The sequence below is a fragment of the Aplidium turbinatum genome, chromosome 3, assembly GCF_918807975.1.
Source record: "Aplidium turbinatum chromosome 3, kaAplTurb1.1, whole genome shotgun sequence".
Lineage (NCBI taxonomy): Eukaryota > Metazoa > Chordata > Ascidiacea > Aplousobranchia > Polyclinidae > Aplidium > Aplidium turbinatum.
In genome coordinates, this window is record NC_137474.1 from 2,366,974 (window position 1) to 2,384,980 (window position 18,007).

Here is an 18,007-nt window from a genome sequence, read left to right on the forward strand (position 1 = left end):
CTTGTGAACTTTATCAACCTTTGTAAAACTCTGCTCTTGTGTACATGAAAATACTAAGTGATCAAATCTGTAAGGTATCAATACATGTGTTACTAATCATTAAGCCGTCAAGTCATGACGGAGATGTTGCTTAAAATATTACAGATTATCACATTACAAAAGCCTTAGCCAAGCAACGTGAGTATTTCACGCAATCAAGAAGATTACCTTGCCAGCAGTCAGAATAGTGACGTCACACAGGAGGCTGGATACTTATACGTCATCGCTAAATTTGAAAAATTGCACGAAAGATAAAATTAAAAACACACGAAATTCGTAATACCTTTAGTGCAATGACACATTTTGCCGAAAAAAAGAAACATATATAAGAAATAGATTACATCAAATATTAGTTGTTACTCTCTAAAACCTCTACAGCCTGCTTCATCCTAAAAGGAAGATCATCAGAATGTTTTGAAAAATATGCAAAAGCAATAAATTAAATTGGTTATACCTGAACTTTTGCATATTTTTCAGGACCTTCTGATGATCCTCCTTTTAGGGTGAAACAGGCTGTAAGAGTTTTGGAAAGTAATAACTATATTTGATGTAATTCGCTCTTCTTGGCTTTTTGCTTGGCATTGAGCACTTTTTGTAGTATTAATAGTATTTATTGTTTAATGAATAAATTAAATATTAAATTTTTTAAATATTTTGCTTTTCAAAAGTGTTTTAAGATGACTGGGTACGGTTGTCGTGTGACGTGACTGAAGACATCGGTGAAGAGCTTGCATCATGCTCTGGGCTACGGCCGTGCGACACACGACGAAGAAGCATAACTGAAATATTCTCAAGCCTGTTCAGTTTCAACTTACATTTATATGTGCTTACACATTACAAGGTCTTTCCGATGCGTTTCATCATCACAACAATGCCCAGCTAAACTCCTTTTAAAAGAAAGTTGCTTCTTTATCAGTGTCTAAGCCTGTTAGAATCACAATGTACTTTCAATGGACGATTTTTTCATAAACGTTTTGGACAGTGTTCCGAGATATTGGACTGACGGAGACGCTAAGTTTTTCGCCCGAGTCCATGTTTTTTCTCTGTTATAAAGATTCCAGAAAATATTTGATATACACTGCAGTATACAAACGAATTTATTTTCACACGAGTCAGTTCAATCATATTTATAATTGAACTGATTCGTGTGAAAATAAACTCGTTTATATTACAAGACATGTAACCGAGTCGTTCATATCAAGCCTTGTGGGTTTGACACCTGTCAGGAGATATTTCATTTGATTGACACTACAGTACATAAATACTTCTGAGAGGTTGTAGGATCTTGACTTTTATACAATATTCCAATACAGAAGATTTTTATTATCAGAGTAATGAGTTGTCATGCAAAAGCAATAACGTATTTTACACATGAGAAATGAAATTATTTAGTTTTCAAAAGATTCTTATGTTATTTATTTCAGTTTTCAATCGTTCCAATAGGAAGTATCATCAAACCGGTGTGAGAAGCCATGAATTCAAACAATCAGCCGGCGCTTGCAGCTTCAATTTGAAATCAATACATTTGAAGCCGTTTGAGGCAAAAGTTGATAAGTCGCATTTTGGCATTTTGAGAAAACGGCATTTGAAGTTTTCAATTATATGCTAAAAAATTTATACATTAAAAGATTTTGTTGAGGGTATGTGCGTTTGACGGAGATTTTTGATACATTTTAGGTGTGTAAGTTTTAACTTTCTATGTTGTGTAGTTTTTCTGCATTTTCAAATAAAATGTGACTTATCAACTTTTTGCACGAAAATTTCACATATCAACTTTCTACCCAATAGTTTTTGTGCAAAAAGTTGATATAAACTTTTTTTCAAAAGATTTTTCTTTGAACCATTTAAAATGTCCAGAAAATAGTATCAGAATATATATCAGAATAATTTTTAACCATTTTATTTTCCGAGAAACAGAAGTGTCGATTTGAAATTATAATACAGTGTTCGTAGACGTCAGGCTGTACGTTTTTGTCACAGATCATGCTACAACACAATGAGTTCAATGTTATGATCAGATCTGACACGCAGCAACTGCAATAGTTTTAAACGCATGCTCTGCCTACTTTGAGTTTATTCTTCAAAATCTAAATACGTAATTGCCACGTACACTAAGTTTGAAATGTAGATTGTTTTTGGATAGACCGCCTAGCTAGGCTAGGTGGCCTAGCCTACTGTCGCTCACACCAACTTAAATTTTAAAGGACAGAAAAAACAATAGTTACGTCATAACTCAATTAAATGAATCACAACTGAGTGCAAATCACCGTATTGGTCATGCCTATTATGGATTTAAAAAAGAAGGGGGTGACAAATTGTGCTCATTTTTTTAATATTTGCTTTAGTAGTTGCAAGTGTTAAGATTAAACGTGCAACGACTTTGAATTAGCTTACTGTAAATAATCCCATAGAGATTCCCATGCTCCCTACAGATATTCAAAAATCTAATATTATGTCTATGCTTTGGTGGACTCAGCCGAATTAATTTTTCTCGTGGCATCGTTACGCACTTTCAACTTTTTCCCAAAAACGTTTCGCCTTTGCCAAAAATGGGCTGCTTCGTTTTCGTCGAAATCGAATGAATTTCAACTTGAAGCTCTGACAAACCATTCTTTATGCTTTTCTGACTATAAATTTTTACTCTATTTCGCCAAAATGTGACTTATTAGCTTTTACCGCAAACGGCTTCATTTACACAATGATACAGGTTGCGCCCATTTTGCATGACACAAGACATGGAATGGAATACATTGTGAAATCATTAAAGTACGAACTTTTGTCCATTACGTTAGTTATCTTAACGACATATGCCATTGTCATAGAATCAACTACAGATCCTTTGTACACTTTAAGGAATGTTTAACCTTTTTTAATTACATGACTGAGCGAAATCGTCTGCATTATGATGAAGAAATTGCAGTCGATGTAGTTCATTCCTTTCAAAGTGCAATTGAAAGTAATCAATTTTAAACTAAGTGATATCGGATGGCATTTTCTCTTTACAATTATGTGTTGCCTGATAAAATCAAAAAAACGTGTTTCACAAAATCACAAAAAATGTAGGCTATAAATTATTGGATTATTGATTCTAATTTGAATAAGATTGTACAGATGAAGCCACACTTGTGTGGCGAAAGCTCTGTATTTAAATAAACTGATTCTTCTAATTTGGTGTGATATTGTTTACTTTATTTAAATTAAATATAGTTATTACTATCTGAAGCCTTTACAAATTGTTTCACCTAACGGATCATCAGAAGGTCTTTGCTCTGCTTTGCTATTTTGCTTGGCATTGAGCACTTTTGTAGTATTAATAGTTTAATAGTTTTATAATAGTTTTCATTAATAATAATAGTTATTATTAATAATAATAATAGTTACTATTAATAGTTTTCATTGTTTACTTTATTTATAAATTATTTAGTTTAGCTTTTACTTTAACTATTTAAGGGGACACCTCTAATGAAATCCCAATATTCGCTAATGGCTGAGAAGCTTGCCTCAGATAAGCTAACTATTGTGGGAACCCCCACATACCATATATTTCTGAAAAGGGCATGAAAAGACACATCTGAATATGCAAGTCTCATGCAATAAAAGTTTAATTTGATGCAATGAGCTTCCTTCAAACACAGACAATATTTCAATAATTATTTTTGACATGCTAATAGAAAACACTGTTTCTAACTACCAGCAACATATAGCAACAAGAAATGTTATGAAATGCTAGATCTACCTTATATGCAAATACCTATGAGAGCTTTTTTCTCTAAAATGTCACTTTCCTAAAAAAAAACAAATTTTTTGAAAGTTACTACTTGTGTGCGAAAATATTTATACACATTTTTTTCAATAAAATGGTCAAGAAATAAAATTTTTAAAAAAGCTCTCAAGGTTGATGCAATACCATTGTACCAGCATGCATTCCAATTTTTAGCCAATTCGCACAAGAAATAAACAAATGAGTTTGTTTAAATAAACATTTACTGCAAAAAAATGTCATTTTGAGTAAAACGCGTTTAAAGTTATGGTTTGCAAATACAAAGCAAATCGTGCATTTTCATCTAGGCTATTGTTACTGTCACTACTGGCTTTGAAATGCTAGGATACAGGAAATTTGTAACTGCTGAAGCATGACCAAAACAACAGCTACAAATACCACAAATATATAAAACCAGAAAGGGCTTTTCTGTTGCTACTATTAGTATATTTTCAGCATATCATATCATCGTTCTGGCATATTTTAGACTTTTGGGTCGCGTGGTAGCTCCACTAGTTCTAAAATTTAACAGGAAATGAATTGGAATTGTGGAGAAATTGCCATATATTCAGAATCCTGATGAAATTCTCTATCTTTTCCGTTCAAAATATAATTTTCTTCAAAATTTTTTTTTTTCATTAGAGGTGTCCCCTTAAAGACACTTGTACATATAAAAAGTAAACTTATGAAACACAATTACAACTTCTATCAACAACAGAGTAGGCTACTTAGTTGCAGAAAAAAATTTGGTAGTGCTAAATTTTGTTTGCTTTATATTTGATTATGCTTTGTCGATAGTTTATGATGTAATATTGATCGTCTGTTCACAAAATAATCCTGGACAATAGAGCAGACATGATTGTAGCTAAAGTAAGTGTAGATGTCTTCATCTTCACTATTTCCTCCACGCTTCCTGAAGTGGTTGTCGTTGTCATTGTTGTAGTAGTGGTCAGTTTGTTGCGGCGAATCTCTTCGATGGTCTGGTCGTTGCATTTGCTAGTCATACAGCAAGCATATTGGCAGTTCCTAGATGAATAGAATACTCTAAATCAGAGGTTCTTAACCAAGGATTCTTTCATCAATAAGGGAGACTTGTTCCTAGGGTACGTGGATGTTAAGTTACTACGGTTGGTCACAAAATTTGTGAAAAATTACGATCTAGTTTTTGGGATTTTAATTCAAAAATAAAAATAAAAAACGATTTTGGGAAACGACGTATTGCAAATTTGTTTGTCGTGATTTCAACTGGATTCCTAGACAGCAAAATCCATCATTTTTACATTGAATCAACGTCTGCAGACGTTGAATCAATGTAAAAACGATAGATTTTGTTGTCCGGGTTGTTTCGCTAAGTTGAAGGTGGGTTTTCACGCGATATGTTACGCTATAGGGTGATTTTCACGCCTTCAACGCTATCGTTTTTTTGTGATGGCCCTTTTCCCAAACTTTCTAATTTAAATATGCAGCTATGTAACAATCTGTTGAAAAACTTACGTCACTGACACTTGTACAAGAGCATCGTATTGGTTCACGATTTCTTTACAATAATTGCTCTGACAAAGCGTTTCGTTGGCGCAACCTCTAAATGTAAAGGACTCTGCAGAAAAAATTGTTTTTGAAGATGGTTTAATATGTATTCAAAGTGAGAAAGTGATCTTTGGAGCTTATATTTCACTTTGTGATATAGCACTCATGAAAAAGTTCAAGCACATAAAGTTATAACATCACAGCTTTTTCTGTGATGAATTTACTCTGTGGAGAAAGGAGCGTTCTTCCTGGCAGTCAGGACAAGGCTGAGTACTCACTAGAACCAGCAGCAAAAGTTGCGATTCGCTAACCATAACGACCTAGCCTCCCGCTAGCCATAGACAAGGCTATATCTAATCAACTATTTGTTTCTCGGCAGTTCGATTGTAGCAAGAATTGACAGCGTTGTCAATTCTTGGTACAATCGACTGATGAGAAACATCGATTTACTTTCATTTTATACTTTGTAATTAATGCAACTAAAAATCGTACTTCATCCACAAGAAAGTGCTACAAAAGATGCTCTCTGATGCGCCATCTAGCGCCACTCTAATACATCTCTTCTGATACGATAAAACATTAAAACTTAATCTATAATGAAACATAGAATAACCAGGTTGATTTATTTTATTAAAATCTATGGTGATAGGCACTAGAGTTGACAGGGAGATGTAGTGGTTACTTTTGGAACTAGACTCGGAACTCTTTCTAGATGCCCAGAAACTTGAAAATCCACCACAGATACTTCAGACACAGCGCATTTGCTGTCAACCCATTTTTGAGAGACAAATTCTGCGTTTTAGGAAAAACCACTAAAACACTTCTTTTTCTTATGCTTTTGATAATATTTTCTCATTATTATTTTTTGATTGATATAAATTGTCTTATTTTTTAGATGTGTCTTAATTCGAAGGCCTGAAGGCGTTAATGGTACTAAGCCTAAAATTTCTTCCCACGAAGCCGCAATGATAGGTTTAGCTTACTTACCTGTTTTGTTTCCGATTGTACCGTTTCCATCTATGCGTAAGCATTTTCCTGTGGCTTGACTTGCAGAACAAGTCGTCAATGTGACGTTATCATTTGGAATACTTGAGTTCATCCCAAAAGTACAAGTTAAGTCTTGCCCATATGCATAAGCTACAAAGAGACTCAAAATAGCAATATTTACGACAACTGACATTGTTTTATGGCAAAATAATTTACGTTAACCTCTTTTAACGAGCAACTGAAAAAAAATACCGTGATTTATTACTACGACGCGTATTTATTTTTCTAATATTTCATCAATTTATCTAATCACATCGAAGTAACGAGCAAAAATATAGTGGGTATAACTTGGTACTAACAACTAGTTCAGTGCCAGAATGGTTTCGCTTTCAATTCTAGTCTGAGATAGATTTCAGGTCGGATCAAACCAAAAACTGTAAAAACGATATCGATTATGTTTTTTTTTTTTTTTTGCATAAAGCAGTGAGAATAAGTTGGGTAATAATGTAATGACATTGTAAACCTGATATAAATTATTAAAAATGGGCCCTATCTCTAAATGACTTTAGCTATTGTAGAGCGACGATAAATAAGCCATAACCTAATTATTATTACTTCGCAATATTAGTAATAATAAACATTTCTATTTTGGGCCGATTGTGACGACACAACACACTACAATTCCTAAAAGCAAGGCAGCAGACTACTAGAAGCAGCGGAGACTATGAAGTCATCGAGTCAGCTGCTCGTACCCAGACAGCAAAATCCGTTACTTTTACATTGATTCAACGTCTGCAGACGTAATTATCTGGGTAATTATCCTGGAATGCCATTTTGTTTAACCAAAACTCAACCAGTCGTATGCCTTAGAGCGGTGTAGAACCAAAGTCCTTTCGAACAATGTAGAATTTCTCTCGAACGTCGAGCAAGCGTTTACCATTCAGTTACGCGTCGAATAAAACAAAAGCTAAGATAGCACTAAGCTAGTACAGTCCCCTTGTGCTGTTCGCTACTCCTTTTCTCCATGTAACAATTAACACTATGACATCATCAGATTTCACAAGCTTTCATTTCACCAGAGAAGTCTTTTTGAAAAAAACACAGATGATATAAAATGCTATGACTATTGAAGAACTGATATGACATCAGTTACTTGCAATAGAAAGTTAGTATCTAACGCAAACTGTTTTATCACAGCGACAAAATAATTAATTGTATGAACCTAGATTAATAAAATTGCATCAATTCATTTAAAAAATCCTTTGTGTCAAATGCTTGACTGACGCCCTACCCTCACCAAGAACCAAATGCAAAGCAAGAGATTAGCCTATGCGATTGGTTATAAGCAGGATATTACGTTGCAGTTTTTTTAATCTCCCACTCTATTTTAATAAAGGTATAACCTCTGTGCCAATCATGCTAAAGTAGAGATGGAATTGTGCAATAAGTGGGACACCCACTCTTGAGGAAATTTTCTGGATTTCTCTTCCTTATGTGGGCGATTTATTTATGATATCTTTTCAGGTTTTGCAGTACTTGTTTGCTAAAGAGATATCCAGTTGAACCAGCGCTCAATGCTTTGGGCTTGTTCCAGGAAAATGACATAGCAACCATTGTAGATCGACCACATTCCCGGTGTAAATGATCTACTCGGGGTAGCAAACCTTATTAAAAGGGGGTTTATGTTTTGCATTTTTAAATTTGATTTTTTATGTATTGCTTGAATCATGGCCACCTAAAGGTGGCTCCAGGTGGCCATGCTTGAATTTGGAATAGTTTTGTTTGAACCTTAACGCCACAGTCGTCTTCTTATTCATCACATATTTCTTTTTTGTTTAGGGTTAACTTATTGTTATTATTATCTTGGGATGAGTATCTAGAACAGTGGTTCCCAACCTTTTTGATCTTGCGGCACCCTATCAAAGAGATAAATAGTTCGCGGCACCCTGGCAAAACTGGATCAATTTTATGAGGTTTCTGTATTTCAAATAACTGTATGAAATAACACAGAATGAGTTGTACAGTAGCCTATAGCGTGCGTAAATAAATGTATTTATTCAAAAGTTAGTGTGAAATTTGGGCTTGACTTCTTGCACAAAGTCCCTTAATATCTGGGGGCACATTCGATAAAGCCACCCGCATTTCTTCCTCGATATAAGCAGTGGTTCTAGTTTATTAGTTTTTATGTTCGTTAATACGGAAAATCCACTCTCACATAAGTAGGACGTGAAAAACTGCAGCAAAAGCACAATAGCTTTCTTTCCAACGCAAGGATATTCATTTTGAATTTTTATCCAGAACTCGTCAAAAAGCATCTGCTTGTACATAAGCTTAAAATTTCCATCGTTACAAATTTCAATTAATTATTCTTTTTCTTTAAGATTCAAAACAATATGAGAGTCCAGTAAAAATGTATTTCGTACCCATGCGTAATTTTCCGTGGACAAACTGGGAAAATACTTCTCAATTTTTTCTTCCAATGATTTTAGGTGCTGAGTTATTTATGAGACAACTTCTTTGTTTTTCATTTCAGAGAAATGTGGAAGCATGTCAAAGTTTCTGTTCTCCACTTTTAAGGACCACATTTGCAATTTTTCTCGCAGTGCTTTCATTTTATCGGTTGAAGTTAAGAGAGTTTCATTTTTGCCCTGCAATTTTGCATTCACGTTACTTAAATGGTCGACGATATCTACTAAATACGCTAATTTGGAGACCCAATTGTAATTGCAAAGCAATTCACAAAATTCCTCTAGCTTTTCAAGGCTGAAAAATAAGAGCATTTCATCCTTCAACTCACATACACATACTCGTGACAATGCTTTTCCATGCGACAACCATCTTACTTAGAACAGCAACGAGTCAAAATCTCTTTCACGCTGTTTTTCCTGGGCAAGAAAACAAACGCTTGCCGCGGATTATCTACTTACCGCCAGTGACTTCCCACTGAGCAATTCTCCAGAAAGGAGCAGGGAATAACTGCGAGACGCGAAACTTAATACGCACTGAAACTTGACTAGAAATAAATAAATTCCGCACTTAACGGGTTAAAGTTAATATAAAGAATGGACCGCAGTATTGCGATATCTCAATATCTTGCGGCACCCTTGAGCATTGCAATTGGCACCCCAGGGTGCCGCGGCACCCCGGTTGGGAATCACTGATCTAGAACGTCACTAATCGCTATCGAAGCCAGTAAAAGATACATACCATTCTCGAGAAAAAGTATACTTAAAAATTCGATAACGTTGACTTTGTGATTATTTGATTTTCCGGCTACTCCCTTACATAAAACTTTCTCTCTCCACAGATCTTCTTTGGCATACGATATGCGCGGGGTGCGGGCCTGTTGAATAACTTCAACTTAGTCTTCAAAAAGTGAATAACAAGGACTTTTTCTTGTTAATTCGATCAGAGTTGGGAGAGTTGTACATTATTGAAGCCAATGTTGCACTCTTCTATTGCAACGATAATAAATTGACAAACAATTAACGTATTATTTACTTTACATTATAAAATTATAACTTGCTGCTGTTGACTTGACTGTGAAATTTGTTGTTTCCTTTACAAAGTGAAACCTTTGCTGTATCGAAGTACAGCTCCAACCCATTGTAATTTTCCTTACTGGTATAACCCGTTTATTTTAAGCAATAAACGGCTTCCTGTTTTCCACAAGATGAATTGTGGAACATAGTTGAATGAGCAGCAGACCACTGAGCGTCTTTGGCATATCCATTATAAAGTGGTACGCTAAAACTGGGTGTGGTTTGATTTACTTCTTGGTTGGTGTGCAATTGCATGATAATGAATTTGATTGCCGCTGAGAGTGACGCAAAATTGGCTACAGTCTTATGTAAAATCACATGCTTATCGATAAAATCGCTTTGCATTCGTATATAGGCTAAAACCTGCTCTTTGGGTATAAGAAAGACAAACACCAGCTGCAATGCAAGAAGCCTTTACGTTTGTAACTAAGAGTCCATGTCACACATTTTTTTTCATGTAATTGTACCAGCTTGGTCGGTCATATTTGGCTGCAATGACTATCCTGCTGAATCCAGCGTTGAATAAACTCTTTGTTCATTGCAATGCCTCCTAAGCACTGCAGTCTTGTTTATCTGGCTCAGGGAGAAGGGTTAGGGTTGGGTTTTTGACTAGTCTTTAGCGGATGACCTCCCACTACTAAATTTATAATGCGTCCTATAAATTCTTGAATCCTAACAAATAAACGTAAAAACTCTCTTGGCGAATGGTTTTACGAATTTATATGAATTTTATATCTTATTTTCATAACTTGCAAACGCAGCCCTAATATAGGAAATAGATGGCAATTTGCGGCTTTTTTATGTTTTCCGCATGCTCAACAATGCAGGAGCGTTCTTTGTGATATTGCTTTGTCACAGCTCGCTTCTAGATAGCTGTCATGCACCTGAAAGGCTAATATCAAAATTGACATCATCAGATGCGCCATTGTTCTCGATCAAGCGGTCAGGTCATTCCACAAAGTCTCTCTTCAGCACCACTGGAAGAAATGGCGATTGGAGGTGTATTTAATGAACAGACGTTTTAAATTGGCACTGGGAAAGCTCAAGGACTTGCGTCTGTCTAATAAAAGATCTTCACAATTGACGATTTTTTACCGTACGCAGCGACGTTACATGCGATGGCACCGACACATCAAATATTTATCCTCGAAGTCGTGACAAGTGTTGGTGTCACTCTTGTCGTTATCAACGTGGCTTGATGTATCCCGCAATAGTCGAATGATTTTTGCCTTGATTTTTTTCACGCATTGTTTCCACAAAAATCTCCAAACATGAGTCTTTTTTTTTCGCTTTAAAATGGAAAGTAGCGGGTAGTGGAAGTGCGACTGAAAGAAATGTCACGCTTCTCCGCTACCCTTATAAATAGGAAAACAAGTAGCGCCGTTACTGCAGCTGATAACCCAACAAAATGTAGCGCTACCACCCCCACAACTACCAAAAAATTAGCGGTGCTACAGAAATAGCGAGCTACTGCCCATCTCTGCCTAGTTGCTACCTTATCAATGAACATGATACTTAAAAGCATGGACATGACTTATTTAGAGTTAGCGCAAAAACATAACGTAACCCTTTCGAACGCTTCTGTCGGTGCGATGTAATTAATATGCATGCGTTCTTCCTTCAGTATGTAAATTTTTCTATTTGTTAATTAGGAAACTTCCAGGAATGTAGAAAACAATTTGAGGAAATTCAGATGCCGTGAATTTTAATTCAGAGCCAAATTTCCCAGGTAGATTATTCATATTTAAAATTACTTTGTTTTCTTTTTTAAATATTTCAGCCAGGTCAAGTAGCCTAAGGTTTAAATAGATAAGTTTTAACTATAAGCTAAAACTGTGCAGTGTGCATGTTTAAATCCTTGCTAATTTATGAATCTAAAGCATTGAAGATGAAGAAGGTCCTCTCCGATAGCTCAGTTGGTAAAGTTTATTTTGTTAACGGCGAAATTGCAAGATCAAGCGGCACTGATTCGACTCTAGGGGTATGTGCTTGAACGACGTATTTCAAGGAGAGCAGCTCTCCATTCAGCGGCTCCTAGTAGATGAAATCATTCACAGACAGCAATACTACAAAAAATTGGAAAACTCACTCTGTCAACCTCGGTGACCGGGCCGGCGTCAGAAGTTCAAAGTCCCTACTTGTATTCGAAACTGCCAAGATTAAGCCCTCAAAGACTCTATCAGTGCGAGGATAAAGATTCCAACGATCAAACAATCAAAATCAAATTGGTCTCACCAGTTCCTGGTTGTATGATTACTTTGATGAAAGTTCGTCACAATGCAATAAAGTTTTGCAGGAAGCAGAACTTTATGCTCATGCATTGTTCTGGTCGGAAATAGAGTTTTATGTTCTGTCTGAAAAAGTTAAATTTAATAATATTTTGGGAAAGAAAATACTCTGTTGAACTATAAGCTAACACAACCAAGCAACAACATAACAATTTGTTTTTTTATAGGTGTAATTTAATATTATCAAAGGGTAGGCAATTGCCTTCCATATCATGCTGAATTGCTGCTTCCATGTATAGTTTTGATAGCTAAGTTTATACCCAGAACGATGGGCTTCTTGTTTTTTTACCGGTTTCCTGCATTGCATTTTTGTTTTGGTGTTGGGTGTCACGCAGTCTCAATACCGAATTAGCTGAATAAACACTAATCTTTGCTTTTCATAACGTTTTGAAATGTGCAACAATTGGAAAATGAGTTTGGTTTGAAACTATTTAGGTGGAACACTTATTCTTTCCTATCGATAGGGGCGGATTCAGAAAGTTGGCTTACGGAGGTAGGGGGAAATTTCAAAACTCTCAATGATGCCTACTGTAGGTCTACATTAATCCGTCCTTGCAAATACACTGTAAATAAATTTAATTTTCTTTGTTTTAGGGGGAGGGGCTAATCTTTGGATCAGCTACTGGCTGCCGATGTCATTTGATTAAACAATGAAAATTTCGGCAAAGATGAGGGAAAAAAGCCTGTTTTGCAAAATAGCCTGTAACTTAGCATAATTATGCAAGAAACTCGTCTTTTTGTAAAGGAACAGTTGGCTTAGTTGTCCTAGCATTCATTTAATGCACGGTTTGCTCTATTAGTATTAGTCAATGGACCCTAGGAAATGCTTTAAAATTTTTGGACCCCATATGCTACAATCAATTTAAAAAAGCTCAAAAATGTGCATAATGACTTAATGCGCAGGTTTATCAGACAAGAAAAGACCCGGCTATGGCCGGCGTTTATGGTTAGCAGTGGAGTAAAAACTAAAACACTGAACTAGACATGTAGCGCTGAAATACCTGCTACGTAAAAAAGTTACATTTTGTTGCGAAAAATGACGTTTTTATGGAGTACGCTCAGTATGGTAATAAGTTTAGTTGAATGATTTCACGGTATACAAAAATGCGTGGTATGGAGCCATCGCTGACAAAGCTTCAACATTTATGAAACATTCGATGTTAACAGTTGAAAGAGAGAGGAGAGGGATGTGGTTTCTTTCGTCGCTCCGGTAGATCCGCCACTGCTAACACACTGCTATTTCGTAGATCTGCTTCCAATTAAAAATGGTATGAAACATATCACTACGTGAGTCGCCTTCTACTGTTGCAAGACAATTTTTTTGGTCCGACTGCTTCACTTTTACACAGTATATCATTCTTCGTGACATTGCATAGTCAGCTTTACAAAATTTAATCCCATTATTTAGGCATTGTCAATTATTGGTTCATTACTTCACAGATGTTACAAATGATTTGTTTTAGACTGATGCCACGGGTTTGCTGTGGTAGTAGCGGTTTTCACTAGCTTTCGGAACACACTTCTCTAGTCGTGTGCAAGATTAGGGACATGACCATCATATGACTAGGAAACTGTGTTCAGAAAGCTATTGCAAGCCGATACTACTACAGTGACCCACATTGGTAAAGTAAACAAATGTCATGCTGCTAAATGCGAAACTCAGTCTAATTGGTTTATATCTCTGTCCGTTCTTCAAACAATGCCGCCAAACAAGACCGACAAGATGGTGAAGAAAGCCAACAATGATTTTCTCATTCTCAATATCTCTGCTGCGCCGCCTGTAGTTGCTTCTGCAGAGGTGGTAGTTTCAACCGTGGTGATGTCGGCATTTGTCGTTTCCATTGTCTTTAGAGAGCAAGATCGATTACATGCTCTGATCAAAATAAAATTTCAACAATGTTAAGTTATTGCTTGCATGCAACATGTTCCAATGGCAGGTATCCATTAACTTATATACTTTACAATCATTCATTTGTACTATACCCTATATATAATAATTGATTCCATTTCAATAAGGACCTTCTGATGATCCTTTTTTTTGGGTGAAACAGGCGGTAGAGGCTTTAGAATGTAATAACTATATTTGATGTAGGCTAATTCCCTCTGCTTGGCTGTTGGCTTGGCATTGTGCACTTTTTGTAGTATTAATAATATTTATTGTTTAATTATTGATGCGTATTATAAATCCACTGAAAACCGTATGATAAGACCAAGTACATCAACTTCGATTTTTGGTTTACAACAAGAATATCTGTCTACCAAATTTATATAAAAAAGTCACTTTTGAAACACAGAACTTACTTAGTTTCGTACGACCCAAGTGGCATCTCATCGGAGTAAAACGCTTGGAAAACAATAGGAATTGGACAATCACTTGTGCATATCGTATTGTTGACGCAAAGTCTAGCGGTAAAGTTTACAATTTCTGTGGAAACATGTCATTACATGCTTAAAGTGATTTTGTAACTTCTAGAAAAGTCACTAAAACAATCAAAAGCAGAGCGATCAGTCTGTTTGGTTCATGAATGCCATTTTTTTTATGGAAAAAACAATAAAGATTTAGTTATTGTTTTACTTCTCATGGAATACACTTGCACAAATTTTAGAAATTCTCAAAATTGTTAGTCTCATTTCAATACGAAATCAAAAAGACACGACTTTCAATCATGTTGGGCACTCTTAAGCATGACTATCTGGTAGGCTATTGTTTCAATTCAGTAATCACAAAAAATTACATGGATTTGTCGAAGTCGTTTTCAAAATAAGCACATTTTATTTTTCCATGGCATTAAATCAATTATTTTTATATATACGCAATTTTTAACTGCAGAAAGTGCACACCGTTTCGACCTTTCGGCCTCCTCAGTGCAGTAGGTACACTGAGTATGACCATGGAGATATATACCTCCATGTGACATTTTCCCATTTGTGGAGCCTAAGCTCCAAAACCAACCTTGCCAAAGTGCTCAAACTGCAAGCAGTGATCTTTGCGCAACGCATAGCAAGGTGCCTCCAGTAAAGTGCACAATCGGCATAAGCCAAGAGCGTAAATTTTATATATTCAATCCAATAGTATGATTGATTTTATGTTTCTGTGTTGACTTACTGTTTCCAAATGTCATTTGAATAGACCCATCCAAGCTCAAGCAATTCTGTTCGCTCTCAGAACACTCAACCTCTTCAAATGCCGTGTTAGGAAGTACCATTTCTGGATCATTAATGCCCCGAGAACAACGTAGGTCTTGAGCTTGACTATAAACTACACATACACTTAGAATAACAACTGTTGCAATTATGTTGTTCATATTTTGATTTATGGATAAATTAAGCTGAACAGTAGTTGAAATTAAGTAAAAACTATCTTCCATTATTATCTTATTTGCATCAGACGAGAATATCCATATTCAAATTCACAAACCAAAAAAATGCACAAAAATAAATGGCCTATGTCAAGTACAAGAAGCAGAAGAAACTTTCAAATGAAATTTATTCAAACAGACATCTGCAATCTGCATGTATGAGCAAGATTAACTTAGTTGCTTAACTTGAGATCAACAGTAACTTCAGGCTACATTATCTTCTTGCTATCTGGCTGGAATTGCACTCTTACATAATAAAATGTAAGTTAAGACTAAGCGTCTGTATGTTTTGAATCAAGCGTATTGGCTATTGTGTACCATGGCTATGATTGAACACTGTTGGCTATAGCTTGACTCAGTCACCCTATCACTGATTCGGGAGTTTGATTTTATTTTTTATTGATTCAAGTGTCAAGTCTGAAACTGAAGCAGGTAAAAACGAAGTCAGACTTATTTGTTTTTGGGTGACATAATGCATAGCAATTTACTTGGTCGCATTTCCTACTCTTGCTGATACTGTATATCAAGTAATCCACTGTACACTAGCTGATTTCAGCTCACTGTGTTGTTAAGGTATAAACGTGTGTTTCACAAAAAAAAACAGGCCGCTGAGAATATGGTTCACGTTTTGGTGATTTATGCATGAAATGTTTTTTAACGAATCATTGAAGAAGCATTTTCGTGCTTAAGCTTATTCATCAGCGTAAAGCAAACAAGAGATAGCTACATTTACAATCAATAAAATCATCTTGCTACTGGAGCATATCAACGATAAAAATATTTTAAAACTAGAATTGAAAACACTTGAGTAATTTAAATCAAATTTGAATGATGTGGCACCTTAGCCCAAATCCTGAAAGAACAACGCCTTGATGCCTAGGTCTAAAAAGTTTACATAAAGCAAATGTTGTTTCCTTATGGCTTTTAGATAAAAAGCCTTCCGAAAAGTTGCTATCTTTCAATAAATCGTTTTTCTAAAAAGTCTCTTATTTCAACCGTCTCTAAACCGTCTCCTCTTTCAACCTGAAAACCTGTTATCGAATACCAAGCTCAATTAAATCAAAAATAACCAAAAAGCAAAATTAGGCTAGGACCAAAAACCTCGACGTATATTCGCTTTAACTTGCAGCTTCTTTGTTTGTTTAACCAAAGCAGCACCAACACTGAAACAGTGCAGAAATGAGAACCTCGATGACGTATTGCCTGCTCAGCCTTCTCAACAGGAAAGTCGCGTAATATTCTTTTCTTAGGTGGGCGATTTGTTTTTAGTTTGATCATTGTTGCTTGTTTTTTGGTGTATCCAACAAGATTCTACTGCACTGGTTACTAATCTGGGGCTTACTAACCTTTCTTGTCGTCTGCAAAAATGTTGTAAAGAATCCGTGATTGGATTGGTATAAGCAAGTATAATATTAAAATGTCAGCAATTTCCTCACAATGTCTTCACAATTTCCTTCCCTGGAGCTTGCTGGTTTTGTTGGTTCTTTTCTTTCCACCAGGATAAAGACTGATAAAAGAGGAAGTCGAATACCCTTGTGACAGGAATTAATGGTGCGATACTGACGAGCCCAGCCTCATGGGCGAAACACGATGTCTATCGCTGTCAATTCTTGCTACAAATCGGCTGCCGAGAAACATAAATGAATGATAGAAATATTTAGCTGAATGTTAAGGTCACATAGAAACATTTAGTGACAGTAGACTTCGTAATTTTTTTTTTTAAAAAGTCCTTGATTGCCAAAAGATTTGGAATCATTGATTTTGTAGATTCAAACATAACGTTTACAAAAGAAGCATAATTTAGTTAATTTATTAACAAAATCGCCCATTGGTTGCATTTGATAGACTAGTTATGAATCTTTTTTAGTCAATAGTCATTCTTTCTTGACAGTTTTATCTTTGACGAGAATTTTAATTCCTCCATTTAAACTTCTCTTTGCTGACTACCGGTGTAGCAGTCCAAGAGTTACTGCATGCCAAAAGTTACAGGAGTTGCCAAATATTTCATTTAAATTTTATTTAATTTTGTTTTGAAAAATAATTAAATTTTTAACCTCTCAAAAAGTCAGATTAATAATTATAAGTATTTTGTAATGTTGATTGAAAAGCTTGCATTAGTTTGAGAGCAAGGAATTCATTACACTTAGTTAAAACAATTTTCGCTTTTCTATCGATTGCGAAAACGCCGGGCACCGCTGGTAACTTTTGGACTGACAGTAACTTCCAGACTGCAACGCCGCAGAAGCAGTCCAAAAGTTACTGCTATTGTAAGTGGGTGTGCTTTTTCGAAATTCTTTTGGGAAAACTTGTAAATGGACTGAAACTTCACTTGGTCAGTAGATTAAACCCTCTGCAAGTATGCGAAAGATGGATCCCAAGGATAAACATTCTCACCACAAAACCATAATTCTAGACTTTAAGTTTCGTGCCACGTGTTTTCGATGGGAGTCCAACAGAAATTCATTGGAATCTCAAAGTGTTCAACACTTTCGTAAAAGCTAAAGC

At 35.6% G+C, this 18,007-nt stretch overlaps 2 protein-coding genes across 3 annotated transcripts in view; both read right to left on the bottom strand.

Annotated features, from left to right (window-relative positions):
- The window catches only part of LOC145767587 (uncharacterized), a 170,096-nt gene extending 163,552 nt beyond the window's left edge, over positions 1-6,544 (bottom strand). The window contains exons 1-3 of one of the 2 annotated variants that reach the window (XR_014288814.1): positions 6,314-6,544; positions 5,294-5,396; positions 1,259-4,825 (exon numbers count right to left, since the gene is read on the bottom strand). Coding sequence is in view for 1 of the 2 variants with exons in the window: in XM_082579441.1 (XP_082435567.1) it covers positions 4,624-4,825; positions 5,294-5,396; positions 6,314-6,506 (498 nt within the window). In the remaining variant the exon portion in view is untranslated. Of the gene's footprint in view, positions 1-244; positions 4,826-5,293; positions 5,397-6,313 lie in introns of those variants that run through there. The other variant, XM_082579441.1, reaches the window with a different exon arrangement.
- A 6,679-nt stretch (positions 6,545-13,223) lies between these two features.
- Positions 13,224-15,467, bottom strand: LOC145767515 (uncharacterized). The gene is made up of 3 exons (XM_082579350.1): positions 15,250-15,467; positions 14,445-14,568; positions 13,224-14,016 (listed from the first exon to the last, which is right to left on the bottom strand). The coding sequence occupies exons 1-3, from the start codon at positions 15,446-15,448 to the stop codon at positions 13,836-13,838; spliced, it is 504 nt and encodes a 167-aa protein (XP_082435476.1). The 5' UTR covers positions 15,449-15,467; the 3' UTR covers positions 13,224-13,835.
- Between the last annotated feature and the right edge of the window lie 2,540 nt (positions 15,468-18,007).

What these genes read in the sequence shown, in the direction of transcription:
- LOC145767515 (XM_082579350.1), bottom strand. Translation starts at nt 15,448, where the DNA reads ATGAACAACATAATTGCAACAGTTGTTATTCTAAGTGTATGTGTAGTT. An exon ending in TCAAATGACATTTGGAAACA is followed by an intron (nt 14,569 to 15,249) that starts GTAAGTCAACAC and finishes ATGTTTCCACAG; the next exon opens with AAATTGTAAACTTTACCGCT. An exon ending in CTTGGGTCGTACGAAACTAA is followed by an intron (nt 14,017 to 14,444) that starts GTAAGTTCTGTG and finishes TATTTTGATCAG; the next exon opens with AGCATGTAATCGATCTTGCT.